General features: G+C 47.3%; 1 protein-coding gene across 5 annotated transcripts; it reads left to right on the top strand.

The window, feature by feature from the left end:
* Positions 1–15: 15 nt before the first annotated feature.
* Positions 16–25,303, top strand: PRPSAP1 (phosphoribosyl pyrophosphate synthetase associated protein 1). Of its 5 annotated transcripts, none has more exons than XM_068209412.1 (11): positions 16–153; positions 816–927; positions 8,712–8,764; positions 10,395–10,461; positions 14,834–15,006; positions 15,340–15,455; positions 16,150–16,205; positions 16,710–16,855; positions 22,726–22,796; positions 23,462–23,608; positions 24,214–25,303. In XM_068209412.1, the coding sequence occupies exons 2-11, from the start codon at positions 845–847 to the stop codon at positions 24,370–24,372; spliced, it is 1,071 nt and encodes a 356-aa protein (XP_068065513.1). In that variant the 5' UTR covers positions 16–153; positions 816–844; the 3' UTR covers positions 24,373–25,303. The 5 variants fall into 5 exon arrangements, with proteins under 5 accessions (XP_068065513.1, XP_068065515.1, XP_068065516.1 ...); XM_068209414.1 differs by lacking the exon at positions 16–153 and adding an exon at positions 202–309; XM_068209415.1 differs by lacking the exon at positions 16–153 and adding an exon at positions 485–676.
* Positions 25,304–26,333: the final 1,030 nt, after the last annotated feature.

The following is a 26,333-nucleotide window of genomic DNA, read 5'->3' on the forward strand; positions in this document are numbered from 1 at the left end:
CATCTTCGGCACGGGCACCTCAGCCACCGCCCACACCCCGTGCCTCTTACCGCCGGGCAGAAGCGGGAGGCGGCCGCGCTGCGAGGCGCCCTCGGGCAGCGGGAGGTGTATTTATCCCCCGAGGAGGGACGTTCCTGCCGCTGTCCTCCCGAGGTACCGGCGCCGTTCGGGCAGGCGGTGAGGGGACGCCGTGACGGGGGAGCGGCGGTGCCCTCACCTAAGATGGCGGCGGGGGCGGGCTTTTCCCGCCGAGAAGATGGCGGCGGAGGGAGCGGCGCTCCGGCCGGGTGGCGGAACGTGCTCGGCTGGGTGAGGGGAGCGGGATGGGACCACCGCCCCCAAAGACCTCCCCCTTCACAGGGACTTCCTACCCCGCCGCGGAGACCTCGGGCCAGCCCTCCCGCATCACAAAGAACCCCCCCAGCCTTCCTCCCTCAGCTCACCCGCACCGTCTCCAGCCGCGGGCGCCCCTCTCCGCCCTGCTACCCGCCCTCATTGCGGGGTCATCCCTCCCCTGTTGCATGAGGGGCCACTGGGTGGGCGTGGGGTGGGGTTACCCGTTGCCTGTCTGCCCCTCTACTCCCCAAGGAAGCCGCTGCTCCCTTTTATTTTAATAATCATAATGTCCACCCTCCCGTTCATAATTTGCCGCAGGAATGGACCAGCAATTCCATAGGTAGCGGAAGGGTCCCCACCCTCCTCTTCCCCCTCCTCCTCCCCACCCCTTAAGGGGCGGTGATCGCAGCGGAGAGGAAAGAAAAGGATGCCACGGAAGCTGTTGTTGCCTTATAAATCTGTTTTTTCTCACTTTCGAGCTCCACGGGGGTTGCATGACTCTTTGGCGATGAACGCGGCCAGAAGTGGCTACCGGGTCTTCTCGGCCAACTCCACCGCAGCCTCCACCGAGCTGGCGAAGAAGATCACGGAGTAAGTTGCCTTCTCTTTCAAGTTTCTTTCTCCCCCATCGCTCCCCGGCGCAGGCAGGAGCTCTCCCGAGCGGCTGGAGAAGCCTCTGGCATCCCCCCGCCTTCCCAGGGCGTATCCTGCGAACACCTTTGTGGAGATTTTGCACTGCGAATCTTGGCCAGCTCTGCCTGACCCAGCGATGGAAATGGACCCGCCGCTTTCTCCCTTCTTTGACGTCCATTTCACTGCTGGAAAGGCTGGGCTGCCGCAAAAGCTGTTACTTTTGGGGAGGGAGGAGGTGAAACTTGGCTGGACAAACCTCAGAAAAGCGTTTTTTAGCAGGTTTGGGAGATGCTCAAAACTTTCTCCGACTCCTGACCTTGTTTTCGCAACAGCTTCGGTGCCTGGGGCAAGGGGAGTGCCCATGTGCACATCGGCGCAGCGGCGTGCACTGACCAGAGTGGATTGCGGAGAGCTGGGCGGCCTGTGCTGTTTGCTTCGGGGTAAAAGTCTGCCCCATTTTCTTCAGCCCATCAATTTAGGCAGAGTTTGACCTTGTCTTGTCCGGGACGGATGCGCTGGGTCCTGCTGAGTGAAGGGTGTCACAGCTGCCTCCAAAACGGGGCTCTTGGTGCACAGAGCTTGGAGTTTCCCCCAGCGCTTCAACTTTGGGGTTGAATGAGTTTGGTTCAAATTGGGGCAGTCCCAGCCAACGGGGCTATTCTGAGAAGGGCATCTATGTATTGGGCTGTCAACTTAGAACAGCATCTGGATCTTCTTTATGCTGTTTCTCAGCTACAGTTCATAAGCAGCTGATCCCAAAATCGAGGTGTCTCAGTGCTTGTTTGCCTGCTGCAGCTGACAGCATCCCAATTATCCTTTCTAGGCATCTGCTGTCCCATTCCCATCTCCAAGGGTATGCTTAAATTGGAAGTAGGACTTAAGTACAGGTGTGCTGCCACCTTAAACTACGAAAACACTTTGCTGTTCATCCTGCTCACTTAATAAACAGTGTTCAATGCTTAGCACAGATTATCTCCACGGAGCTGACTTGGCTGTTTGGCTGGGAGGTGTGTTGGATAACAGTGATGAACTTCCTTAAGTGTGAGGCTAAGAGGAAAATCCTTGTGTTGGGAGTGGAAAGCTTTTATTTTTTTTTTTTTTTTTGGCTCATGTATTCTTGCTATATTTGCTGGTTCTGTTCCACTTTCACTGGATGCTGAAACTGATGTATCTCCCTATAAAAGTTTGCTGCAGCAGATGGGACAGAGTTTTAGAGGGCTTGTTCTGTTGCATCAACACAGCACAGCAGAATTCTCCTGGGGACGAGCTCCCAGTTCTCAGGACTGGAGGAGCAAATGGGCAATCCTTCTTCCTTGCTCTTCGTCTTAAAAATAACTCCCTTCTTTTTAAAGATGAAATGAGAAGAGACGTGGAGAGGCTTCCCCAGGCCACAGCGCTGGCTGGGATGATGTGCTGATGTTACCCCAGGGGTGCTCTGAGGGGGAAAGAAGCAGGATGTGGATCCAGAATGACCTCCTGGCTCCCTCCTTCATCTCTCACCAAGTAAATTTCTAATAGGAGCAATGTGGGGTTTTTCCCTTGCCTCTGCCATCAGTGGGATGTTGGATGCTCTGGTGGTGGCACGAGCACAGCCCTGTGACACACAGCTGCTGCTTCACTGAGGCTTAAGGACATTTATCTTTGTTGTGGGTGCAAAATCTGAAACTGTTCGCAGTACAGATTAGCCCACAGTAAAAAGGCTCCCAAAATTAAAGGTATTTTCAGCATCTAGTGCAGTGGCTTTGCACTGCCTTCCCTTAGGAGCTCGAGGGCTGTTTCAGCTGATCTGTAACACATCCCTTGTTCTTTCAGGTTGCAAAAGATGTGTGGCTGCTGCCTTTCCCCCTGTCTCACATCTCAGCCTGTTCTTTGCTGGGGAGGTCAGTTGCACCTTTAAATAGTGTTGGAGCAATCTTACAAGGGTGAGTCTGTCCTCTAATATTGTGGGTTCTTTTTAAAGTTTTTTTATGACCTTGAGTAAAAGTAGTAAAAGAACTTTAAAACAACACGCAATATTAGGAGGGCCCCTTGAGACACCTGTCCATCTGGGCTCTGTTCTTTACCTGTAGATAGGAGCTTAAGATCTCCACTTGAGTAGTTCTGACTTATCCTTTTTAAAATCTCAAGCCTGGAGAGGAGCAGTGTGACACTGACCAGCTTTCAGACACCTGATTTTTTTCCTTGCTTTGTTTACTGCTGAACTTTCAGAGCTACTTTCGTTTCAGGCTCTGAGCATCATGTTCTGGCACAGTTCTGATCTTCATCATTCCCCTTGAGCATTCTTGAGTTATGGGACAGTGAGTAATGGTCAGTCTTACTTTCACTTTAGATTTTCAGGGCTTTAGTTGATGGTAGTGACTGCCAGGGAGAGGAGATGGTGCTGGATTATGAGGACCTTGTGAAACTTGAAATAGTGAAGATATCCATCACCACTGAAACATAAATAAACCCATATATTTACTTTTCTCTTATAAATTGAGAGTGATTATTATTTTATTTTAAATTATTTCCATGATGGAAAGAAAACTCTTGCTGTAGTTAGGACACTTGGGACCTGATTACAAACTGCATTTTCAGGGGAGAAAGATAATTTCTGTGACCTAATGGGTCCTAATTCTGGTCTGTAATGGGCCTATGTGCTGCTGGGGGGAGGGAGATCTAGGAAGTCTTTTTGATCTTTAATCCAACAAATGCATGTAGATCTCCCTCTGACTGCAGTGCTTGGCGCAGCAGGTACAAATATTAGATTCTACTCACTGCTTATGTGTTTGGCTTGGAGGAGGATGGTGATTGAATCTTGCTAAGGCCTCCCCAGTGCTCCTGCAGCTCTGTGATGTGGGATGTGATACTCTCTCACTGCCAACTGTGGATGTGAGTATTCCAGAGATTCACTCAGTTTGCAGCGTGGAAAATGCTGGTGATCTGAAGATAAAGCATTGCCATGAGCCTAAACAACATGGAATTAGGAAAACGTGAGGATTTGTGTTCTGACCTCTGGCTGCAGGGAGCTGGGTCACAACGCTAAACCCAGGGTGGTGTTTTCTGTGACTGGGTGGGAGGTGAACCGTGCTTTGGAGGGAGACAGTACGTTCAGAGGACTTGCAGCAGCCTCCCTCAACTGAAGGAGGATTTCTGGTAGGAAATGTATTCTTTAGGTCATCTTGCCAGCACATGAGACGGTGGCAGAGGGGAGTCAGAGCATCTCTGTGCAGTTTAGGTGGAGCACAGAATGTGGATGAACAGGCTGGGCTCGTGTGGAGCTTTCTGTGCTGGCCAGCACAGCTTTAGTGGAAGTTCCTTCACCAGGAGTGCGCTGGTAGGAATAGAGCAAGATCTGCCTGGTATTTGCCAGTAGCTGGGCTGCATGGCTTTGGCGTGGCTGGAACAAGTGATTCTAGTGGCATATGAGTAGTAGGGACTTTTCTTCATATATCCAGTTGTGCTGGGTGGATGGAGAGAGGCAAAGGAGAGCTCAAGTAGTTTTAAGGATATCTAAACAGATTGTATCCAGGAAGCTGCCGTTCCCTTTCCTTTCCTGGCTGTTCTTATACTGGGGAATTAGGAAGTGCACAGCAGGGCTGACATTGTGCTGGCTGGACCATGACTGATCTTTATTTAAAGATACGCTAAAGTTTAAAAAGCAATTCAGAGTCAGGCCATGGCTTGATTTGGCCACAGTCAGGCACAGCACAGACCCTCTGTCCTCTGCTCCAGCTCCTTCTAAGTCTGCACCAGTTCTTGGAGTCTGTAGATGTGGGTTCGGCTGGGAGTTTGCAGAGCTGAGACCAGGGAAAGATGATAATGTTTACAATGAAGAGGATAGTGCCAAAATAAAATATCGTAATTAAGAGCTTTGTGTGCAGATTTCTCTTCAAATTGAATGTCTGTGCTGTGAGCTGGCCAGAAGCTCCCTATGGAGATAACCTGACCAATGTCTTGGATTCTGGTCACAGAGGGGGAGAAGGAAACAGCCTCGCTGAGGGCACTTCAGAGCCACTGAAACAGGCTCTGGTGGCACAAAATACTTGATTCAGCTGGAGTCTCTTTGGCTGCCCTTTGTCTCAAGAGCCTGGTACAGAGGTTTTTGACAGTCTTCAGTGGAGCATTTTAAAGTACAATCTGATACAGCCTCACAGCTGATACAGCCTAAAATACTGCAGTGTGTCACTTCCTCTTTAAACTATAGGTGACTCCTGAGCTGTTTGCATTTAGATGTGAATTTGAGACAGATTTTATAAACACTTTTGTATTCACAGCTTAATATCCTCTTGGCATGTTTTGAGACTGCGGAAAGTTAGATCATCCTTCCTGGGCAGTGTTTACAGAGAGAGATTCCAGATCAATAGGAATTTGTACTGGCCAATTGCTCTGAGTAGGATTTTTAAAGCCATAAAGAGTTGGGTTTTTTTTTTCTCTTAGATGCTGTCATGCCCCAGAGGAGTTGGTTTAGGGATGGAGCTAGTGTGAGGATAACTACTCATTTTGCTTGGAGATGTGATTTATCTGCAGGACCTAAAATGTTATTTTTCCCAGAAGCAGCTTTATCTCTGCTGGGTGTGTGGTCTGGGTGACCTGCAGTGGCACCTTCTCTGTCCTAGGGCAGGTCTGCCTGTGTTTGCAGGCGAGTGATCAGTAACTGTGGCAGCCCAGGTTCATGTGATTATGCTGTTCGTCCTGGAGCTGCATGAAAACAGTTCTTGCTGTCAATTCAATTCCTCTATCCCTTAAAGCAACAACCAATTGGGAGCTTCAGGATGGAGAGGATTTTGAGAGACAAGAGTTGGGATGGAAGAGAAAACAAGGGAGAGGTTATAGGAAGGGGAAATTTATCTTTGAACTCTGGCTGTTGCCAGGCTGTGTGGTTGATAAGGTTGTGCCCTGCCCTTGACTTCCATTTAAATATCCCTTTTGATAAAAGTCCTCTGGAATTTGGTGCTTCACAGCAGGAGTTGCACCAACAGTCCCCTCTTTATTGTTCTTGACTCGGTCTGGGTTTATCAGACTCCTTCCCTGGCTGATACCTTGTCTAACCGAAGCCTCGAGGAAGGGATTTGGTGCAAGGTGAGCCCCTGGGGTGCACATCAGCTGCTCTGGAGGAGCTGCCTCTGGATCCTGCTGTGCCTGTGGCTCCTCTGGAGCGCTGCAGGCAGGGCTGATCTGGGACTGTCATGGGCAGTTTAATCTCATATCCACTGCTCTTGTTTACTTGCAGTCAACAATTGGAATGGAGCTGGGATTTATTGTCTGACTAGAGCTGCTAATTCCTTTAAGTTGGCATGGGTCTTGTGTCTTCTGCTCCCTGCACCCAGGTTTGACATCTGAGCTGTTTTAGTGCCCCAGGCCAAGCTGTTTTAGTGTCACTCTTTCCATGGGGGAGCAAACTGGCGCTTCTGATTTTTTGTTTCAGCAGCACACAAACTGCATTGCTGTTCTGTGGTGACTAGGAGAGCACTGGGCTCTGGTTTCTGCTGGCTACATCATAGAATCATGAAGTTGAAAAAGACCTTTAAGACCGAGCACAGCTGTTAACCCAGCTCTGCCAAAGCCACCACTAAACCACATCCCCAAGGGCCATATCTACATGTCTTTCAAATCCCTCCAAGGATGGTGACTCCACCACTTCCCTGGGCAGTGTGTTCCAAGGCTTGACAACCCTTTCATGCAAGAAGTGTTTCCTAATATCCAATCTAAACCTCCCCTACTACTACATGAGAACATTTCCTCTTGAGCACCAAAATATGATTTTGTTTGCTACCACTTAAGACTGAAAGTGCCGCCTTCCAAGGGGTGCTTTGCTGAGATGAGTTTGGCTGGACTGGTTTTGAAGCTTTCCTTCCTGCCAAGCGATTCAGGGCTGACTAAGAGCACTTGCACAGTCTCTCCAATGGATTTCTTTTCCCCAGTACTGAGGTAGGTTTGTGCTGTGTGCAGTGAAGTCGCGGCGCACGTGCCTCCAAGGGGAGCTTGCAAGACTTGCCATGCAGTTGTGGAGGAACAAGTGTGAGTCATTAAACATTTCCCACCACACACTGCTCTGGGGTGGGTGTGTGCGTGTATGTTTCTGAGCTTGTTTGGACTCGGATGCCTTAGCAGCGATTAGGACTAAGCTTGGTGGTTGCAAATGCCAGACTATCCTCATCAGGACAGCAGGATCCCACCTGTAAAACTCACCTCTGGTGTCAGTCTATCCCTGAGGTGCCCAGGCTTGCTTATACTTGACCAGCTGCCAGCTCTTTTTGAATATACTGAAGGTACTGGGGATGCCTTTGTATTGCAGCTGCAAGTTTTAACCCAGCTGAGCTGAGAGGAGCCCAGTTAGAGATCTGTGAGACTTGTCTGGCCTAGGCTGCAGGGGGATGCTGCAGTTGGTACCCGAGCAGGGCTGGTGACAGTCTGGCACGTCCAGCTCTCGAGGTGGCAGTTTAGTCACCAGCCCAGCCATTGCAAAGCGTGCTGCCAGACACTCGGTGGGGAGGGTGTGTGTGCCAGAGACGTGCTTTGGAGCCAGCTAAGCAAACATATCCCATGGCATCCGAGTGTCTGTTATCTCAGCTGTCCCAGGCACACTCTCCAGGCCAGCTTCTAGCTGGGACCTCCAGCTTTGGCTCACAGCTGAGCCCAGCAGTTGCTGATGGGACAGAAGCATGCCAGGGCCAGGCTGTGTTGCTCTTTCACTTCTTAAGGCACAGATCTTTGTGACAATTGAAGTGCAAGGCCGAGTTAGTGGGTAAGGAGATGAAGTGAGACCAACTGCTGAAGGCTGTAGGCCAGGAAAAAACCAGGAGGAGATACAGACTCTTGTATTTAGAGTTAGTCCTGATCTGCAGAATTTTGGCATATATCCAGGTAAATACAGTACAAGTGCAGGCAGGAAACTGCTGCCATATTCAGCATGGTGAACAAAGGTATTTTTCAGGCATAAATTGTTTCCTAATTCATTGTGTGGCCATGGCCACAGAGCAGATCCTGGGAGAGGAGGGAATTGCCCCTCTCCATCTCACTTGGCCGAAGCATCTCCACTGCTGCAGGGTCTCTGAGGCTCTGGGTTAAAGCACAAAAGCATTTAAGTGCTTACTAATGGATTACTTGTCAGTACAGTTAAATACTGAAGTGTCACCTGAGGGAAAAGTCTGCATTTTGGAGCATTTTAAAATGCTCTTCAAAGTGAGTCTTTGTTTTGTAAGAAAGAAATTAAAAAGAGAAGGAGGGTTACTAATCTTTGTTGCGATGAGTGTTGTAGATTTAATATTTGAGAGAAGGAATGAGTAATTTGAAGAAATAAAAAAAAAAATTAAAATCTCATTAATCATTTGAGTTATTTCAGAAGGAAGGTTCAAGGAGAAAAAAAAGGAAAAGAGGTGGGAGTCAAAAAAAATGACTCAGGTGCCATTAATTGAGTCTGAGTAAATCATTCAACTCCAGTTGCACATCAGACCTGCCCAAGGGGGCATCACACAGGCTGGCAAGGTGCCCTTTGCCATCAGGAGTCGCAGCCTGTGGTCAGTCATACAGGCTTTGGGTATGTGACCTGCTGCAGAGCAGTGTGCCCCAGGGCCCTCTCAGGGACATCAGAAGGAAGGAGACCCCAGAGAAGGGGAGGATGTAGTTCTGCAGCCTGGCTGGCTCACTCAGCTCTCTCTTGGGCAGTGCTGTGTTTTGGTGATGTGTAATGTGGTCCAGTCCTGCTTGGCAGCACAAACTGCTGGGTTCCTCCATTTCTAACATCCTTTTTTTCTTTCCAGGCGTCTCGGTGCTGAGCTGGGGAAATCTGTGGTGTACCAGGAAACCAATGGAGGTAAGAGAAATGTCTGCTATTTGCAACTGTTCTGAGGTAATCTTAGAAATGCTGGGTAACTCCATTGGCCAGACCTGTCTAAGAAGTGCAATTCAGCTGCGATGTTACTGCTGCTCCTGGCAGTGCTAAACCTCCATGGCTGACCTTGGACAAGGCAATTAAACATGTTCCTTGTTTTCCCTTGTTATCTTGTTTGTTTGCCTGTTTGCAAACTCTCCTCTAAAGTCCTGCCTCAGGTTTTAGCTGCTGCCAAATCTTTTATTCTCTTATGCTGAGCAAAACATCTCCAGATTTAAAAGTAATGCCCTGCTTGTTCAGTGTCTGCCTTGTGAGCTTTTAAATTATCCCTTTCAGCCCTTCCCTGCCACACAGAATTTGCAGCTGCCTTTGCTTTTAAAAGTGCAAATTCATGGCTGTGCTGGGGAAAATGTGTCTTGGAGGTTGCTTTCGTTAAGGAGGTTAACACTCTGCAAGTGTCCATTTTCAGATGCCGGGCTAAAACACAAGGATATTGGCCAGCAGAGTTCTGTGGCCAAGAGTCATTTACTGTTTCAAGTTTGCAAGAGAGAGTAGAACCAGAGAGCTGCTACAGTCTAGAGGAAGGGGTGGAGGATTTGTGGTAGTGCTGCTGCTGTTGCAGCCGGAATGGGCCTCACAATGGGAGAGCTGCTGTGGTTATGGTTGGGCTGGCTGGTGCATTCCTGCCTGGGAGAGCTCGCTGCCCTTTGGGGTTGGTTTTAAATCAGGTTGCTTGCTCCAAGGTCTGAAGTCGTTTTTCATCGCTGCACAGCAAATCAGTCTGCTCTCAGCAGAGTCCTGTAGGGTTACTGCCAGGGCAAGGCAATTAGACTTGGAATTCCATAGCTGAGGAGCTGTTTCTCTCCTTTTCCTTACCCCTGCCCTCTAGCTCATAACTGTGTGGAAAGGCTAAGGCAGGTACCCTGGGATACCTGGAGTCATTGGTTGGCTTTGCTGAGCTTTCTGCATTTAAGTCAGGGACTGTAGGAGTGGTGCTTAGCAGAGACCAGACTTCCAGCCTGTGTCAGTGTCGAAATGTCTTGACCTTGACAGTGAAACTGGGAAGTTCTTACTCTGAACTCGGTGCTGCTGGTGTTGCCTTGAGCTCTCCAGCCAGCATGGAGCTGATCCCATGGTAAGCTGTGAAAGAACAAAGTGCAAAAAGTGCTGAGTTACCTTCTTGGAAGTACTGAAGGTTGTTCTGCCTTGGGTGGTTAATTGTTCACTAATGAATGTGCTGTTGACAGCTCTCAGCACTCCATGGAAGTGTGAAAAGGATTTCTCCTTGAGAGTTAGGTAAATTTGTCTTCTAATTTCTAAAATTCTAATGTTTAATTCTAAAATTCTAAATTCTATAAAAAGTAAACAGCCAGTCAGCCTGCTTTTGCTTTGTAAATACAGCTAACTCACTGGTATGTCATGCCAGCTCTACCCGAGTCCAGCCTTTGGAAAATCCACTTGGCTCATCTGTGTATGTATGTGCACAAAGGGCAGAGGAGCGAGTCCTCATCTGCCCTGACCAGGGGGCAAGGCTGCTGCTACAACATGGTGTGTTGTCACTGTCAACCTGATGTTTGGAAACAAAACTAACTCTGTTTTCCATCCTTTTCAGAAACAAGAGTTGAAATAAAAGAGTCTGTCCGTGGACAGGATATCTTCATCATACAGACAATCCCCAGGTGAGGCACTTGTGGCTCAGTTTTGCACCTGGGATGTGCCTTGAATACCTGGATCAGCAGATGGTTCAGTGGTTTGCTCACTGTAAACCAGCACAATAACCAGTGGAACTCATGCAGTGTTGTCATTGCTCTTAGATTAAGGCCTCACATAGTGTTAAGCTGTTAACATTCCCAGGGGATTGATTGCAGCACTGAGATGCCTCCCATCAAATAGCTGGAGTGTGTCACTTGAGGCAAGAACAGGAGTGACTGATGGTTTCCACTGAGACATCCCTGCCCTGTGTGTTGGTGGCCTTTCAGGCTCAGCTGTTGGGTGATTTCTGACTGGCGTTTCCATCCCAGGATGGGTGATTTCCTCTGTCTCCTACCCACCAAGCAACAGAGCCAGCATCAAACAGCAGCTGCTGATTTCACTGCAAGCTGGATTACTCTTCCCCTTTTGCTGTAGTGATGTGAAACTGAACTCAGATCCCTCCTGTACTTTTACAGTTCTTCATGATGGTGGGCCTTTTTGGGTTTTATTTTGGGCTGTTCTAGGCTTGGAGTAAGAGAAGTGCTATAAGTAAGCAGGGAGCTAGGAAACCATCTGTAACCCCAGGAACCTTGCTCCCTGCTGGCTCAGGAAGAGTAATGGGACAGCACTAGGGTGATGAGAAGGGAGCCTACAAATAAATGATAACTGCAAATTGACCTACTGTGAGTAGGGGAGGTGCTGTTTTCAGAGATGAGGTATTGATATCAACAAAACAAGAATATTCCTGCTGTAATAGCTTTTTCCAAGTTCTGCTCAGATTTTGGAGATCACAAGAAGTTAATAAGTTAGCAGAGCTCAATTGTAGCTCAAAAGTCGCTGGGAGCAGAATTGCCTGGATACAGGATTTTTCCTTGCTTGCCAAGGAAATAGAGCCCACTGAGAATTCAAGTTCATTTCCTCTGTGAAATGCTTGGCCTGTTGTAAAGAAATCAGTAGGACTACTAGACCAGCTTACTCGCTTCTGGAATTCCTCTTACAGGCAGAAACATGTTCCTAAGGCTCATCTCTCTCCAGAGAGATGCCCCAAGTGTTTCCTCCCTCAGGGAGCAACTAAATCTCTTCAAGATTAAAATCCCCTGCCGTAGGATTATGTTTTGGGTGAATGGTGCCATTCTGTTGTCCCTTGTGAAGGAGTTCTCTGAAATAACTTGTAACTGAGAGCTGTGTAAACATGAAACAGATCAAGTGTTCAGAGAGCTAACTCGGAGCATTAGGGACAGGGACAGTTTTGGGAGGGGAGTACCTCCCCTTTGGTTTTAACCTGTTGATCCCCTTGTTTTTCCATTAACTGAATTCAGTGATTTGGGCCAAGAAATGGATCTTTTTTTGACAGAATGTTCAAGGCCCTCTAGGTGAGGAGCCAGTGTTGTGCAGCCAAGTAATCTTTCATTCCTAAACTGCAGCTGTGCCTTGCTGCATTGCTAGAGAGGACAGGTTCAAGGACATCTCTATTTTGCAGTGGGTTTCAGGGAGCTTTTCAGGAGAGTCAAAACAACAACTACGTGGAATGATCTAAGAATAGGACTTCTACACTCAGTAGTGGTTTGAAAAGAAAATATTAGGACTTGTTAGTAGAGAGGGAAGCAATCTTGTTATGCTGCAATGTGAATTCACAGTCTGCATCTTAAATGCTCAGAGAGAACAGAAAGACCTGAATATTTGATACCAGCTCTCTGTTGTAAAAGCTGTAGCACAACCAAAAAAAAGTGACAAGGACAGTTACCATCCAAGACTGGTGTGTGGACTGGCATTTGTGTGAGGGAAAATCAAATAGCTCATGTTTAGGCAATAGAAAAACGAAGGAGTTGGTGATTTTGTGATACCCTAAAGGCAAAAGGAGCCTTTCAGTGCTGAGTGTTGGTGCTGATTGTTGCAAAGTCCGTGCAAAGTGTTTGCTCAGTCTCCAGAGCAGGGCTGGCCAGAGATGGCCCAGGCAGAAATAAGGAGCAGCAAGGGAGGCCCTGGTGTGGTAAGCAGGGTGTGGAGGATAGCTGGGCTGTCTCTGAGTGTCCTGGTAAAGAGCTGCCAGCCCCTGTGTGAGGTCTTGGCTCAGCCCTCCCAGCAGTAACGAACTGAGCATGGCTTCAGAGCTGGAGATGGGGAGGGCAGCAAGGAGCCTGGGATGCTCTCTTGGGTACCTGTTTTTGGAGATGCTGGGGCGGGGCTTCCTCCACCAATGTCATTTTCCCCAGCTGGTGCCCTTGGTTGGGGTCAGTGGCCCTTGCAGAGGAGCAGATCAGTGATGGCTCAGCATGAAGCCATCTCAGCCCACCCACCCTGGGTCCTGCTGGGGGGACAGACACATCCACCTCTGCCTAGTGCCTGTGCCTGCTGGTCTGCAGGAGCTTCCCAGAGTCCAGCTTGGGATTCTGCTTGAATACTGGGAGAAGTACCCTCTTTGAATAACTTCTCCATCAATATGGCTACTAGGATGTCCTGCAGCAGCACCAGGACTGCTGGTGCCTTTTGAAGTCCCCGTCTTGTTCTCTGCCTGCTTTCCATGTGAATATTTATGTATTTTCAAAGAGTAAGTTGAAAAATAATGATGAAAAATACTAAGTTTCTCAGATGACCTTTAAATAGGCTTCAGTTTGACCACTTTGTTTTTATATGACACTGATAGTAGCATCTTTTTCTTCTCTCACAGCCCCACTGGCACAGCTAAATCAGCAAAGGGAATAAACAGTTCTTTGTTGCCCTGTGTGGCAGGGGGCTGTGTTTTATGTAATTCTTGGCTGGGTGCTCCAGAGCCAACAAAGCTTTCTTGTGTGCAAATGGCGTTGTGTGCACAGGCTGCCGGGGCCAGCAGGACAACACAGACCCAGAGCCTCACAAAAGAAGAGGCACAAGTGGAGGTTAATTTCCAAAGGAAGGGAGAGCAGTGGAGAAATGGAAATGGTCAGAGGTCTGTCATGGGTCATGTCTCTGGGCATTTGGAGAAGCTGTCTCTAGTGGCTGTCTCAGGAGGAAAGCAGGGCCTGAGCAATGTCTGGGTAATGTCCAGAAAGCTCTGCAGAGCTTTAGGCTGCTCTGTTTACTCCTCTGCTGCTGTGTGGAAAGATGGCCCAGTCAGCCCCTGCCCTGTCACCGTGGGCTGCACAGCTGAGCCACTCCAGCAGTGCCCTCCTGACTGGGCTGGGGACCTGGTGTGTCACTGGGAGCTGTCCCTGCTGGAAGCCCCCAGGCAAGGGGGTCTGTGTTGCAGGAGTGCCTGTCCTGCCATCTGAAGCACGTGCTCTTCAGTTCCCAGAAGTTCTTGAGTCAGTCTGTGGTGATGCGGAAGTGTCTCTCGGTGTTGTTCTTAAGAACTAAAGGGGAACTAAGGGCTTAGCTTCTTTCCCCATCTCAAAATTAATTAAAATGCAGGTTAATACACTCCTACTGGGCCACTCCAGTCATTGTGGGGGATATTTCAGTCTCATGACCAGTGACAGGACTTGAGGAAACAGCATTAAGCTGAGTCAGGGGACGTTTAGATTGACATCAGGAAAAGGTTTTCCACCCAGCGAGCTGTTGAGCACTGGAACAGGCTTTCCAGAGAAGTGGTCACAGCACCAAACCTATCTGAGCTCAAGAAACATTTGGGCAACACTCTTCAGGGACAGGGTGGGATTGTTGGGGTGTCCTGTGCAGGAATGGGAATTGTACTCATGATCCTGATGGGGCCCTTCAAACTCAGCATATTCTATGATTCCTCTGCCTATGTTACTTTTTTGTTTGGTTGTTTTTTCTGTCAAGAAACAGTCCTTTAACATTTCCTGTGCTGTTGTTCCTTCCATCTCTAGATAAGCTAAAGAGTGTGGAGATGCTGATGTTCACCAAAGTGCTGTGTCTGGAGCCTGTACTGCTCCAATTGCAGGATTTCTTAAAGCAGGAAAAATAACCTGACTTACACTGTTAAAGAGGAAAATACCCTAAGAAATCCAGTGTGGATGAAGTTATGTTGGCTGCATTTATACTGCTTCTTTAAAAGACTATTTTATTTCAAATTACACTGTATCAAGTGACATTTGTTCCAAAGCGAATTCTACACAAAGCCTTTTTTGTCGGATTATGGTGGGAAATCATCATACACCTTACGTTAGAATATAAAATCAAATTCCAGTCCACAGCTCTTGAGTGCTGGTGTTGTGTCCTGTATGTGTAAGAGTTGATTGCAGTTTGTTGTGGCATGGTGGAAGGAGCTGTATGGCTGCAATCTGGGTGTGGCATACATTAGCCTGAGATGTAGCATTATTTCCTTGGAATTTTGGTGAGGGGTGGTCTGGGTATAAATGGAAAAGGAGTCGCACTGGAAAAACACCTGCTAATATTTGGAATTGTGTTCAAATCTCCTAGAGATGTGAATACTGCTGTCATGGAGCTGCTCATCATGGCCTATGCACTGAAGACTTCCTGTGCCAGGAACATCATTGGGGTCATCCCCTACTTCCCCTACAGCAAACAGAGCAAAATGAGGAAGAGGGGCTCCATAGTCTGCAAGCTGCTGGCTTCGATGCTTGCCAAGGCTGGTGAGAGTCCCAGGGAGCAGGGATGTGGGGATGTGTTGCTGAGATCTTGAGCCACATTGGGGGAATTAATTTTCTTCAGCTTTCTTTGTAACTTGCACCTGGGGAAGTGGCCTAGAAATGTTACAGTGAAATACAGTGTCAGCCCAGTGCTGTGGCATCACATGCCTGTTTCTCATTGTGTCTGTGGAACTTTCTGTGTTAATCTGTTTATGATTATTTTATGACATGGCATAATAGTCTGAGTAATAGCTAAAACAGTCTGGAAAGTGGAGGTGTTGAAGGAGCTCCACGTGGGAATATTTTCAATAAATTGTTGTCTTTTTTCCCCCTTAGGTTTAACACACATTATCACTATGGACCTTCATCAAAAGGAAATCCAAGGCTTCTTCAGCTTTCCAGTAGACAACCTGAGAGCATCCCCTTTTTTGCTTCAGTATATACAGGAAGAAGTGAGGTTACTCTAGTTCTATGTATATCAACTTGTCTGAACTCGTTTTAATGTGATGGCAGCATTGGGCCTCTGCTTAAGTAGAGGTGGTGGTGTCAGTCTAGGTCAATCCTTCTGTTAATGAATTCTTTCTCAGGGGGTACCTATTGCATGTTTAATGGAAAGATGTTGCATTTCTCTGATTGGATGGAAACTGAACTGCAGCACAAGCAGGAGAGGAGTTTGCTCTCTGTGGAGTTAGTGCCATTTGAGAGATGCTCCCACCTCTAATCACCTCTGAAATCCTGTTAAACTGCTCCCCTTCTCCCTTTGTGCTGTGCTGGATTTCTGACTGCTCTGAATTATTGATAGACTTTGTCTTGGGCTGAGTGTAGGAGTGCTGAGCGCAGCAGGGCTGGGAGCAGGGCATGGAGGTTTTATTCTCCATGTGCAAAAGATGATGATTTATTCCCACATGGTGAGAGCAAGGCTTCTCCATATGGGGAGGGTTAAACTTAGTGAACATTCCCACCTTTGGAGAATACACAAATACTGGTGTTGGAAGCAAGTGCAGTTGCCTCTCTAGTGTCTTGTCACAGAATGAAAATTTGGTTCTGGGGAGGAGGATGGGTGAAATTATTCAGCCGTGTATCAAGCCAGTTACTCCCTAGCAAGAAGGTCTTTTTTTTAATTAATTAACTTTTTATCACATCCAGATTCCAGATTACAGAAACGCAGTCATTGTAGCCAAATCTCCTGGTGCTGCTAAAAGGTAAATGGATACTTTGCTATCTGCTTAAAAGTTACTTGGAAAATACCTGACCTGGTGGAAGATATACCAGGGAAAGTATGGGAGGGTGACAGATGGATTGACAATCTGGTCATAATTCTTTTGTGGCTGGAAATGGGATGGATGTGGTGCAGATAGACAGCTGAACTTTGTATTCCCACCCCTATGGGCATAAACTCTGGCGGTCTCACTGAAATGGTTCACCTGGGGTCAGACTTGCTGCTGGAGTTTCAGCAGTGCCTGACCATCTCAGAAAGCATTTCCAATGTGGAGGAACACAGGAGAGCCTGTGGTGGAGCCAAGGGGTAGAGTGGGCTTTGGGATATTAATGAGGAATGAAGAGTCACTTCCAGTGAGGTTTCTTGCCGAGATACAGCCACAGAGGTGCAGTCTTTGCTTGCTGTTGGTGTGGGAGAGACTTGCTGTAGTGGGCTGTGAAGCTGCATCAGCCCAGCAGCTTCCTGAGAGGCTGTTTTTGTCTTGCAGGGCTCAGTCTTACGCTGAGAGGCTGCGGCTGGGGCTGGCAGTGATCCATGGAGAGGCTCAGTGCACGGAGCAGGACATGGATGACGGGCGTCACTCCCCTCCCATGCTCAAAAATGCAACTGTGCATCCTGGCCTGGAGCTGCCATGTAAGATCAAGTTTCTCTGCTTACCTTTGAGGGGGGAAAAAAAGAAAAAGGTTTGGTGGGAAATTTCTGTTGGTTTATCTGTGTGGGTGTAACCAACCTAAAGGCAGTTAGACCAGTGGAATTTTTTTCATGGAAAGGTTGATATCAGTGAGTTGTGGGAGAAGTCACAGGGAAAGGTTTTTATTTAACTCCTTCTGGCCACGCAGAGCATCAGTATTGTCTCCTTGGCTGTGCCTGCTCCATAGTGTTAGACTGACAAACCTCTGATAAAGGTGGTGCTTTTACAGTGTTCAGCAACAGAATTCACTGAGCTGATGAAACATGGGAGATGTAAAAGTATAAGTAATGGGATAGCAACCACTGAGACAGGCTGTTGGCTCCACTGGGGAGAGGAGGGCTGGTCTTTTTCTTCCCTTCTCTGCAGCCATAGTTACTGGTGGAAATTTTCTTCACCTTGGCACCTAGATGATCATATTCCAATGTCTGTTTTGACAAGGTTTTGAGGTTTATGTGGCCGGGGTGAATAGGTTCTCCAAGAGCATTGTTGACCTGCTTCTGGAGCTCTTGCCATTGATTTGGGAGCAGAGAGCAAAAGAAAAAGAGGAAACTTGTATTCTGGGAAATGCCATCCTCAGAATTGCTTGTATTCCTGCAGCAGTCAAATAACAACAGTGCAATCAAAATCCAGCTCCCTTTTGGGAGGATTTTAGCTTTCTAGGCAGGTGGTGGCAGGACAGAAATTGGGAGCAGGAAGGTGGCAGAGAAGTGCCTATGGGAAAGGCTGTGTGCTCCTGTGTGTGGCAACACCAGCAGTGGTTTGGGCTGCTGATAATCATCTAATCTTTGGAAATTTACAAAGAACATCCAACCAGTTTGTGGGCAGCTTGTGGAGGGGAGGCAAGTAAGACTGCAGGCATTTTACATCACCCCAGTTGTGTCTCACTGTAATACAATCAGTTAAACAGTGCTTTTGTTGCTGGTGAAACTCCTCTTGGGCCTTGAGGGGCAGGTGAGGTTTGCAGTGAAGTTTGGGACTTTATTGTTCTCCTTTTGACAAGGGTTTTTTTTTTCATGCCTGTCCAAGGAAGCAGGAATTTGCATGGTTATTCTTCACTTTCTCCTTCCCCTCCTATTCTGGAGGATGCTGTCCCCCAGAATATCAGTAGCTGACATTTGTCTGCTACAGAGGAATTATGTGATTGTGTTTTTATTTCCAGCCATGTCACTTTGGAGAAGCTCAGCTGTGGAAGGTTGTGCTGCTGGAGAATCCTGTAAATGGTTGTTCATACAGAAATATGCCCTTGTCCAGTTTAGTTATGAATCCAATGGAAGGTTGTTTTCAGTCCTCAGCTATCCAAACACAGACTGATTTGATGTGTATCACCACTTTCTTATTTTATCTCCTGCTGCACAAACTCAGCACTTGACCAATGACCTTACATCCCAGCATGCCTAAGGCACAGGGTAAAACAGTTGAGCTGTGGCTTGGCAGCTCTCTGTCATGGGGTGGATTGTGGGGCAAACTCTCAGTAGAAGTTGTTTTTCTCTGCAGTTTTCTAACCTGAGAGATACCTGGTTTTGAGTGAGCTGGGTTCTGGAGGTGCAGAATTGAGGTTATCCCTATCTAAAAGCAGTCTGTACATTCTGGTTGTGTCACAGTCTCTTGCCAGACAGAGGTGAAAGTGCAGCTGGGATGGCAATGCTGTGAGTGTCTGTGCTGTGCCTCATTTCTTGTCCAGTTCAGTCATTTGAAAAGCATCTTCCCACCTCAAATGTCACGTAATTCCAAACCCTCATTCAGCTCTGGTGGTGAAAGCTCTGAGGGCAGAGTCTTAGCAGGGTTCAGCTGTGTGGTTGGTTGTGAAAGGTCAGACATGTGCTGCTGTTCAGAACTGGATATTCCTTACACCAAAACTGTCCCCAAACCCTCCAATTGTCAAAACAGAAGCGGTCTGTGAGTCTGCCTGGCTCAGCAACCAAACCTGGGCCTGGCAGGTAGGAGGTTGGGGATGTTCCTGGGGAGTGGCTGAGACTTCTTATGGAGCATCCCACTCTGGGCTACAACCAGATCAGTGTGGGCATCCCAGACTTGGCAACTGAAGCTCCAGACAGTTGTGTTAGAGCCAGGAGAGAGGTGAAACCTGCGTTGGGGAGCAGCCCCAGAGCCATGGCTCGTGCTCTGTGCCATTCTCCATGGGCCTCCTGGTGAATTGGCCAGGCTCCTGTGTCCTGGCATGCACCTTCTCCCCCTGTTCTAGCAGGGATCATGTGCCTCCAATTAATGAGTGCTAGGCAGTGTAATGGCTTATTTATTGTCCTGTGAGTGTGGCCTGATGTGATATTCTGATTCGTAGGGAGCCACAACAGAAAAACGCCAGAGGTGCTTCTAATTGCATTTAAAATGCTGTGGAGCCCACAGCACTGCAGCCCCTGAAATCAGAGCCTTGGAGGCAGGATGTCACTCCCTTTGACTGTGTGCTTTTGTGTCTCAGAGCTTGCAGCTGGCTCGGGGCTGTGCCTTAACAAATGCATGGGGACTCTTTGCCTGTTTCCTGGAGAAAAAGAGTGGAGCACCATCTGTTAAATCATTTCAGTGGCTTTGGAATTCAGTACTTTGTACAGAGAGCTAATGGTCTGCTTGAATCCCAGAGCCCAGCACACTGCCACAAAGGGAGTTTGGGGGAGAAACTGGAGTGACCATGGGTCTGTTCCTACTTCCCTACCCCCATCTTGCCTGTGTTTAGGCTAGGCACAGGGGTGTTTTCTGTCCTTCCAAGGTTATCTCTACACAAAACTGCTCATTCTTGAGCAGCCTTTTGCTCCCAGGCTCTGTCGTAAATGCAGCATTATATTTCTTGGTGATTGTCACTTTAATTCACACTGTCAGCTGCAAACAGGATTTATTTTAGTATCTCTTAACCCATTTTTGACCACTTAATTAAAGCAACATGTTTACACACCTGGGAATGTTCTTTCTTAGTGCCAGTGATCCTGCCTTTAACATGTGGTACTTTGGTGTATGTTATGCACATATGAATGAAAGTGTTCTTTGATATTCTTGTTTTATAAAAAAAATGGTGGTTGGTCTAGTTTTTTCTCTTTTATTTTATGTCCTCAGAAGCTACAGATACCACAAGCATCTTTTCTTACTCTCCAGAAAAAGTCAGCAACTCTTTAAACCAAACTTGTACATGATCCAAGGGGTTACACCATGCAAAGTACCACCATGGCTTGTTTCTGTTACCCTCTTCTGTCTATAAGCATAGAGGGTTTGTGTCTGGGAGGAAAATATTCTTTTATTATTTGAATCATTTTTCAAGGCACCTCCTCATAGCAGTTCTGACTTGCACATCTTGATATGTTCAAAGATTTTGAAGAAAGAAGCTGGCTGCACTAACCCTTGTGTAGACTCTCATCACCTTGGAGCAGTTGAGATTTGATGTGGTTGTGGGTAGATCTTTGGCTTGCAATTTTTTTTTCTTTTTTTTGCAGAGAAAATTGAACAAGGAAAAGGGAGAACATCTCTTTAAGATCCGGGTAGGTCGACACGTTGCCTACCATTCTTTAAAAATAAACCAAAATTGAAATACAGCTTTTAAAAAACAGAGAGAGATGCAAAGCACTGCTAATGTTGTTGGTTGCCATGTTAGCTTTTAAGCATAGCAAGGAATGTGTCTGCTTCCTTCATGGAGTAGAAGGATGCTGACTTGCTGAAACTCCATATCTCTGTGAGTAAAATAGTGCTGAATTTCAACTCCCCAGGCCTGTTCACCATTTGTGTAGAAAAGTTTCCCCTGACCTGGCCGTTGTAAACAGAGATGGCACTCATCAGTGGATACACACAGAGGCTGGGATGGCAGCCAGGTGGAATCCTTTTGATACTTCACAGCTCCCACCAGGAGCTCTATTGCTGTCCAGACTAGATAGTAAACTCATAACTAATCTGAGCAGGTCAGTCGTGCCTGTAACTGAAATTTCTGATCTGCTTATCTCTCGTGGTGCTTAATCTTCATTCATTGCAAATAATCTTCCTTCTCATAAGAATATTTTCCCTTCAGGATTTAGATGTGACTTTGCTTTTGATAGGAGACTCAGAAATAACCATGCAAGGGAGGCTGAGGAATCTGTGCCATGAAGAGCTGTTGATTAACCCTTCAGTCCAAGGTAGCTGTGACTTTAACTGCAAAAACCTGGCAATGAGTGATGGGACTTTGGGCAAAACAGAATTACTGGACACCTTTTATACAGTTTTGGTAGGCTTATGGAAAACCAGCCTGTGGAGTAGGTCATGGATGTGAAGAACAGCTCTACACAAGAATCTTCAAAATTGTTGTGCTTACAATTGCTTTCATCGTATCCCTCAGTGTGAGTCATTCACCCAGCTATGCTTGCACTCTAAGCATTCCCAGGCACTGATGAGATATGGGAATAGTACTGGATCATCCTGCTGTGCAGGAGTTTGATGTAAGACTTTTTTTGGTGAGGAGAGTAAAGATCAATATTTAGACAGGCTTTTTGGTGGGCAATGGCTTGTGTTTTCCTGCTGCTCAGGTATTACATTGAAGTGGATTATCCTAAAAGAGAAAAATCTTGATTTGTCTGAACTCCTTGAGGCACTTGAGAGGCCTCTGTGGCCAGAATCCTGGCAAGACCTGAGCTTACAAAAGGAGGGGCAGCAAGTGCCTTGGTAGGACACTTGGCACTCACTGTGGAGAGTATAAAATAGGGGTGTGGGGTGTGGAGGTGGGCCAGGTAAGTGTTACAAAATGCTGGAGGTGCCTCTTGGCTTCAGTGGTTAGATCAGCCCAGATTGTCACCTTCTGACCCACGTTTGCCCACCACAGTGTCCTTTCCATGCTGGAGGTTTTTGTACCAGCACCCCATGGCAAGTGAGAGGTTTGGCAGATGGACAGCAAGTCCCTGGCCTGTGCTGGAGGTTGGTTGCTGTTTGGTGTAAGTGTGAGGGCTGTGTTACTTCTGGGCACTCTCAGTGCATCTTAGTTCAGATTTCTGGTATTTTTATGATGCTGCTGGAATTTTGGCAGGATGTGGTTTTGCATGAACCCTGTCAGTGCAAAAGTAGTGTCAGGAGGGAATGGAACCTTATTTCCCAGTACATCTCTTCAGTGTATGCCAGGTAGCACAGCTTGTCAGTGTATCCTTTGATACAATTGCTGGTTGCACTGGGCTTGTTAAACTGAGTTTCAACTGCATTTTGTCCTACTCTTTCTATTAATCCACTTAAAAAATAATCAGCAAATTTGCTTCTGCAAACTTCCTGAAGCTTTCTTTGCCTGAGCAGGTGGTATTAAGGTTCTTACACCCTCTCAAAGACCCCTCTGTGTTTGATGTGAGAAGGCAAATGAGCTGCAGTACAAGTCTCTGGTCCTACAGATGATTTACTGAGTCCAAGAGGTGAAAAGTTGCACCTTGTAAAGCACCTGCCCTTTGAGAGGTGCTGCTTGGAAAATCCCATTTGTTGTTCCCAGTCGTGGAATGGACCCTTTTTCAAGTCCTGTGCTGGAGCACAGAGAAGGTCACTGATATTGCCCATAAACCAGGTGCTGCTTTATAACTCTCCTTGCACAGGGGTCTGTTAGAGAGTTGGAATTGCTTTCTGTTTCTGAGGTCAGTACAGAATCCCCACAGAAACAGAATTTCCTCTTTTATGCAGCAGTGCTGTTCATTTGAGGAGAAAAATGATGATTAAATGAAAGTTTCTCACTTAGGTGGGTGTCAGGATCACGTAAAGCACGCCTGTGTCTGCATCAATGCAAGATGTTTAATGGTTCAGCTTCTTGTCTGGTGGAACTGTTGGGGTTTGACTCAAGCCTGAGTCACCTGGACTCTTTTTTTCCCTTCTTCTTTAGTGATGATGGCCAAGGAGAAACCGCCAATAACTGTGGTTGGAGACGTTGGAGGAAGGATTGCCATCATTGTGGTATGAGTGTGAGGGGATTAGGTGGGGGGTGGCTTCCTCACAGCATCTTTGCTTCAGCTGCTCTCTCCATGAGGGTCAGAGGGGTGGCTGGTATAGGAGTGGGAACGTGGCTTTTAGACACATTTTTCTCCAGTAGTGCTGGTGGCTTTGGTTATTTCAACTTTCTGTTGAAAACCATTTGCACTTCAGTTCTTTAAGCCCTAAAATGTTCTTGCTGCCTTGATTCGAAGTGTCAGATGTCTGCGAGTAATGAATAAATGCAGGACACACAGAGAACTCCTGAAGTGTTAAAAAACCTCAAACAAAAAACTTGCCACGCCTCTCTTACTTGCTATGCCATGCTGCAGTGTAAGTAATCAACATGCAGCTCCTGCCCCATGGAAAAACAGGCCTTGCTGATGATAAACTGCAAGTGCATGTGCAGGAACTGATTTCTTTCCAAGACACAGCATTTGTTCTCCACACTAGTAAAAGGGTCATTAAACCAGGGAAGTAGCATTCATAGATTAGTCGTGCACGTGGCTGTCCTCATCAGCAGCTGAAGTAGACAGGGATTCTATTTTTCATCTGTGTGCATGGCCAAAGCTGCAGTAGCCTGCAGATCCACTCCTGCCCTGCAGGCTCTGTAAACTTCTGGCTTTGATGTTATTTCTGTTTCTGCTCAGGATGACATCATCGATGACGTGGAAAGCTTTGTAGCTGCTGCAGAGATCCTGAAAGAGCGTGGAGCCTACAAGATTTTTGTGATGGCTACTCATGGGCTCCTGTCAGCAGATGCCCCTCGTCTCATAGAGGAATCGTCCATTGATGAGGTGAGTCTGCTCTTCAGACTGCAGATTGGGGGCTGGCACCAAAACTCACAAATTGATGTCCTTCCCAAGGCACGTAGCTCATGTCTGGAATTACTCATTTAATCAGGTGCTTTCGGTTAGCTGGTTCTTCACTGGAACAACAAAAAAAAAAAAAAAAAAAAGTGTGTGATTAATACTTGCTCACATCAGATCTGCTTCCCTAGTGTATTTTCTCCCTAAAAAAATATTAGTCATCCCTGCCTGGACACTTCCCTCCCTGCAGCTGGGGCTGTGTGGCTGCCATCTCACTGTGCAGCCCCTCTCCCCCAGCTGATCAGGGGCTGCTGGTACATGAAGAGGACAGGATTTCAAACCTTAGTAATAGATCCTGTGATCTGAGTGGACCCATCAGCCTGCTGGAGAGTGCTGGTAATGCTGGTCCCCTCAACAGACTGTCACACGTGGGAGACCATTTATTTTAATCTTTTTTCCTAATATGCAGGGAGTTCTCCCCCTGAACTGTGAAACAGCAGTACACACCCCTCCTGGAGTCAGTCCAGGGTGGCTGCTCAGGGACAGTGAACGTTCCAGCAGCACAACTTCCTCTCCTTTTTGGCCCTCCCTAGGTGGTAGTGACCAACACTGTTCCTCACGAGGTGCAGAAGCTGCAGTGCCCCAAGATAAAGACTGTGGATATCAGTTTGATCCTCTCGGAAGCCATCCGGCGAATCCACAACGGCGAGTCCATGGCCTATCTCTTCCGCAACATCACTGTCGATGACTAGACCTCAGCCTGCCCCCGTCCTGGATTCCACAAGAGAAGGAAATCTGCATGGAAAGGCAATACCATAAAACATAGGCATAACACAGCTGTTTATTTTTGTAGGAGTGTTGAGGTTTTCAGGGTCTTGAGCCGTGAGATCTAATAGAAAAAAATCAACCTGACCAGCACTTTACAAGTCAATAGAAGGGGCCACTGGCAGTGGGGGGAATTACACCTTAATTGAGAGAGATGGAGAAATGAGGTGGTGTTGAATTTTTAAGTTCCTTTAATGATTTTTTTTTTTTTTTTTAGTGTGCTTTCTCTTGCCCTGTAGGGGCAGAAAGAAAAGCTAAACAGAAGTAGCTGTCAGCTTGTGAGAAGGGAACAGGGACTGCTCATTGCTGTGTGGGCAGCAAGAGCAGCCTTTGGGGTTGTTTCTGGCTGTGTCTCACCCCAGAGCACGGAAGGGAATGTTCAGGCTGTGCTGCTGGCAGAGCTGAGCCAACAGCAGCTCCGTGCCAGCTCAGTGGCCTCTCCTCTTCTGCACAGCAGAGCAGGGACTTTCATCAAAACTAAGTTAGCGGAACATCCCGAAAGGACAGCTTAGGGCAACCCATTGGCAGGGCTGCTCCCATCCCTGGGTCAGGGAGCTGGGAACAGGCTCACGTGTGTGTCCCAGCAGAGCAGGGAATGCTAGTTAATGTGTTGGCCTTTTCATTTTGCAAGCTTTGGATCATTATTGCTCTTCAGTGATGAATCACATGAGGGTCTTGGTCCTCTCTGGAACACTTGTCTGCACTGCAAAACCAGGCATGATTTTTGGAGTCGCCTGGGGCTGAGTTTGTGGCAAAGTCTTGTGGGGAAGGGAAGTTGGAACAATATCTGCTTCTAATGCAGCTGTGCTCTCCAAAACACTAACACTGAACCTGCAATAAAAAATATAAGATTTTTCAGCTTTGGTGCTTCCTGTGAATCCTGTGCCTTCTGAGGAGCTGCTGTGTCTCTTTAGTGGGGCTGTTGCTGTAACAAGGCTCACTTGGCAGCTTGTAGCCTTCTTCCACGGGGAAGTAGGACTGGCTGATCGCTCTTTTCTCGAGTGATACTAATCTTTGGGTGGAGGGGACACTTGAGGAAGCAGCACAAGATGCAGGTGGAGTGCTTTGTCTCCAGGATGATATAAGGATAAACTCCCAAACTGATCTTTCCCCTTGATGAGACAAACACACTCAAGAAAAACCTATCCCACTAGTCTGCTGATGTGAGGAGCAAATAAAAGCTGCTGGAAGCAGTTACTTCAACAGCACAGGAAATGTTTAGTTGTTTAGTTTTGGTTATCCTTATTCTACACTCTTCTATTCTACTCCAACATATAAAATGTGCCAAGGGGCCAGCAGTGACTGAGCAGGACAAGCCTTGAATACCAGGGAAACAAACGGGTCATTAGTGCATGGAGTGCTTGGACCACCTTCAGTATCCAGCATGGATTAAACCTCCAGGCCAAATTCCATGAGGGATGTGCAGAACTGGATGAGGTATCAAAGCTGTTGATGGGTTTTCCTGCATTTTCAAAGTACCACAAACAAATCTCAGCTGTGCTCTGTGACCACAGCCTGGCTCCTTGGCCTGGAGGAGTAACATAATGCTGTACTGCAAGTGCTGAACAGACCATCTGGGGCTGTGGCGTCCTTGCAGATGTCTGTGCCCCCTTTCTTCTGAGCCAGTGCTGCACAATGTTCTTCATCCTGAAAGTCAGTGTTAGAAGTGTGAACAGTATTGCTGTTCTTTCCCCTTCAAAGTGCTTGTCAGACCTGGCAGGAGCAAGGTTGGGGCTCATTGAGGGTTGTTGCCCCATTCAGGCTTGCTTTTGCTGGGCTGTATTTTGGTAGGAATCATTGCACCACTGAGCAGGTTGTGCACACAGCACAGGTTGTGCCTGTGTGCCCTCATTGTTATGAGTGAATGCTTTATGGTTGCTTAAAGAAT

Source organism: Anomalospiza imberbis, chromosome 19 (genome assembly GCF_031753505.1).
Source record: "Anomalospiza imberbis isolate Cuckoo-Finch-1a 21T00152 chromosome 19, ASM3175350v1, whole genome shotgun sequence".
Lineage (NCBI taxonomy): Eukaryota > Metazoa > Chordata > Aves > Passeriformes > Viduidae > Anomalospiza > Anomalospiza imberbis.

What these genes read in the sequence shown, in the direction of transcription:
- PRPSAP1 (XM_068209413.1), top strand. Translation starts at nt 764, where the DNA reads ATGCCACGGAAGCTGTTGTTGCCTTATAAATCTGTTTTTTCTCACTTT. An exon ending in TCTCCTGGTGCTGCTAAAAG is followed by an intron (nt 16,206 to 16,709) that starts GTAAATGGATAC and finishes TTTGTCTTGCAG; the next exon opens with GGCTCAGTCTTACGCTGAGA. An exon ending in GAAGGATTGCCATCATTGTG is followed by an intron (nt 22,797 to 23,461) that starts GTATGAGTGTGA and finishes GTTTCTGCTCAG; the next exon opens with GATGACATCATCGATGACGT.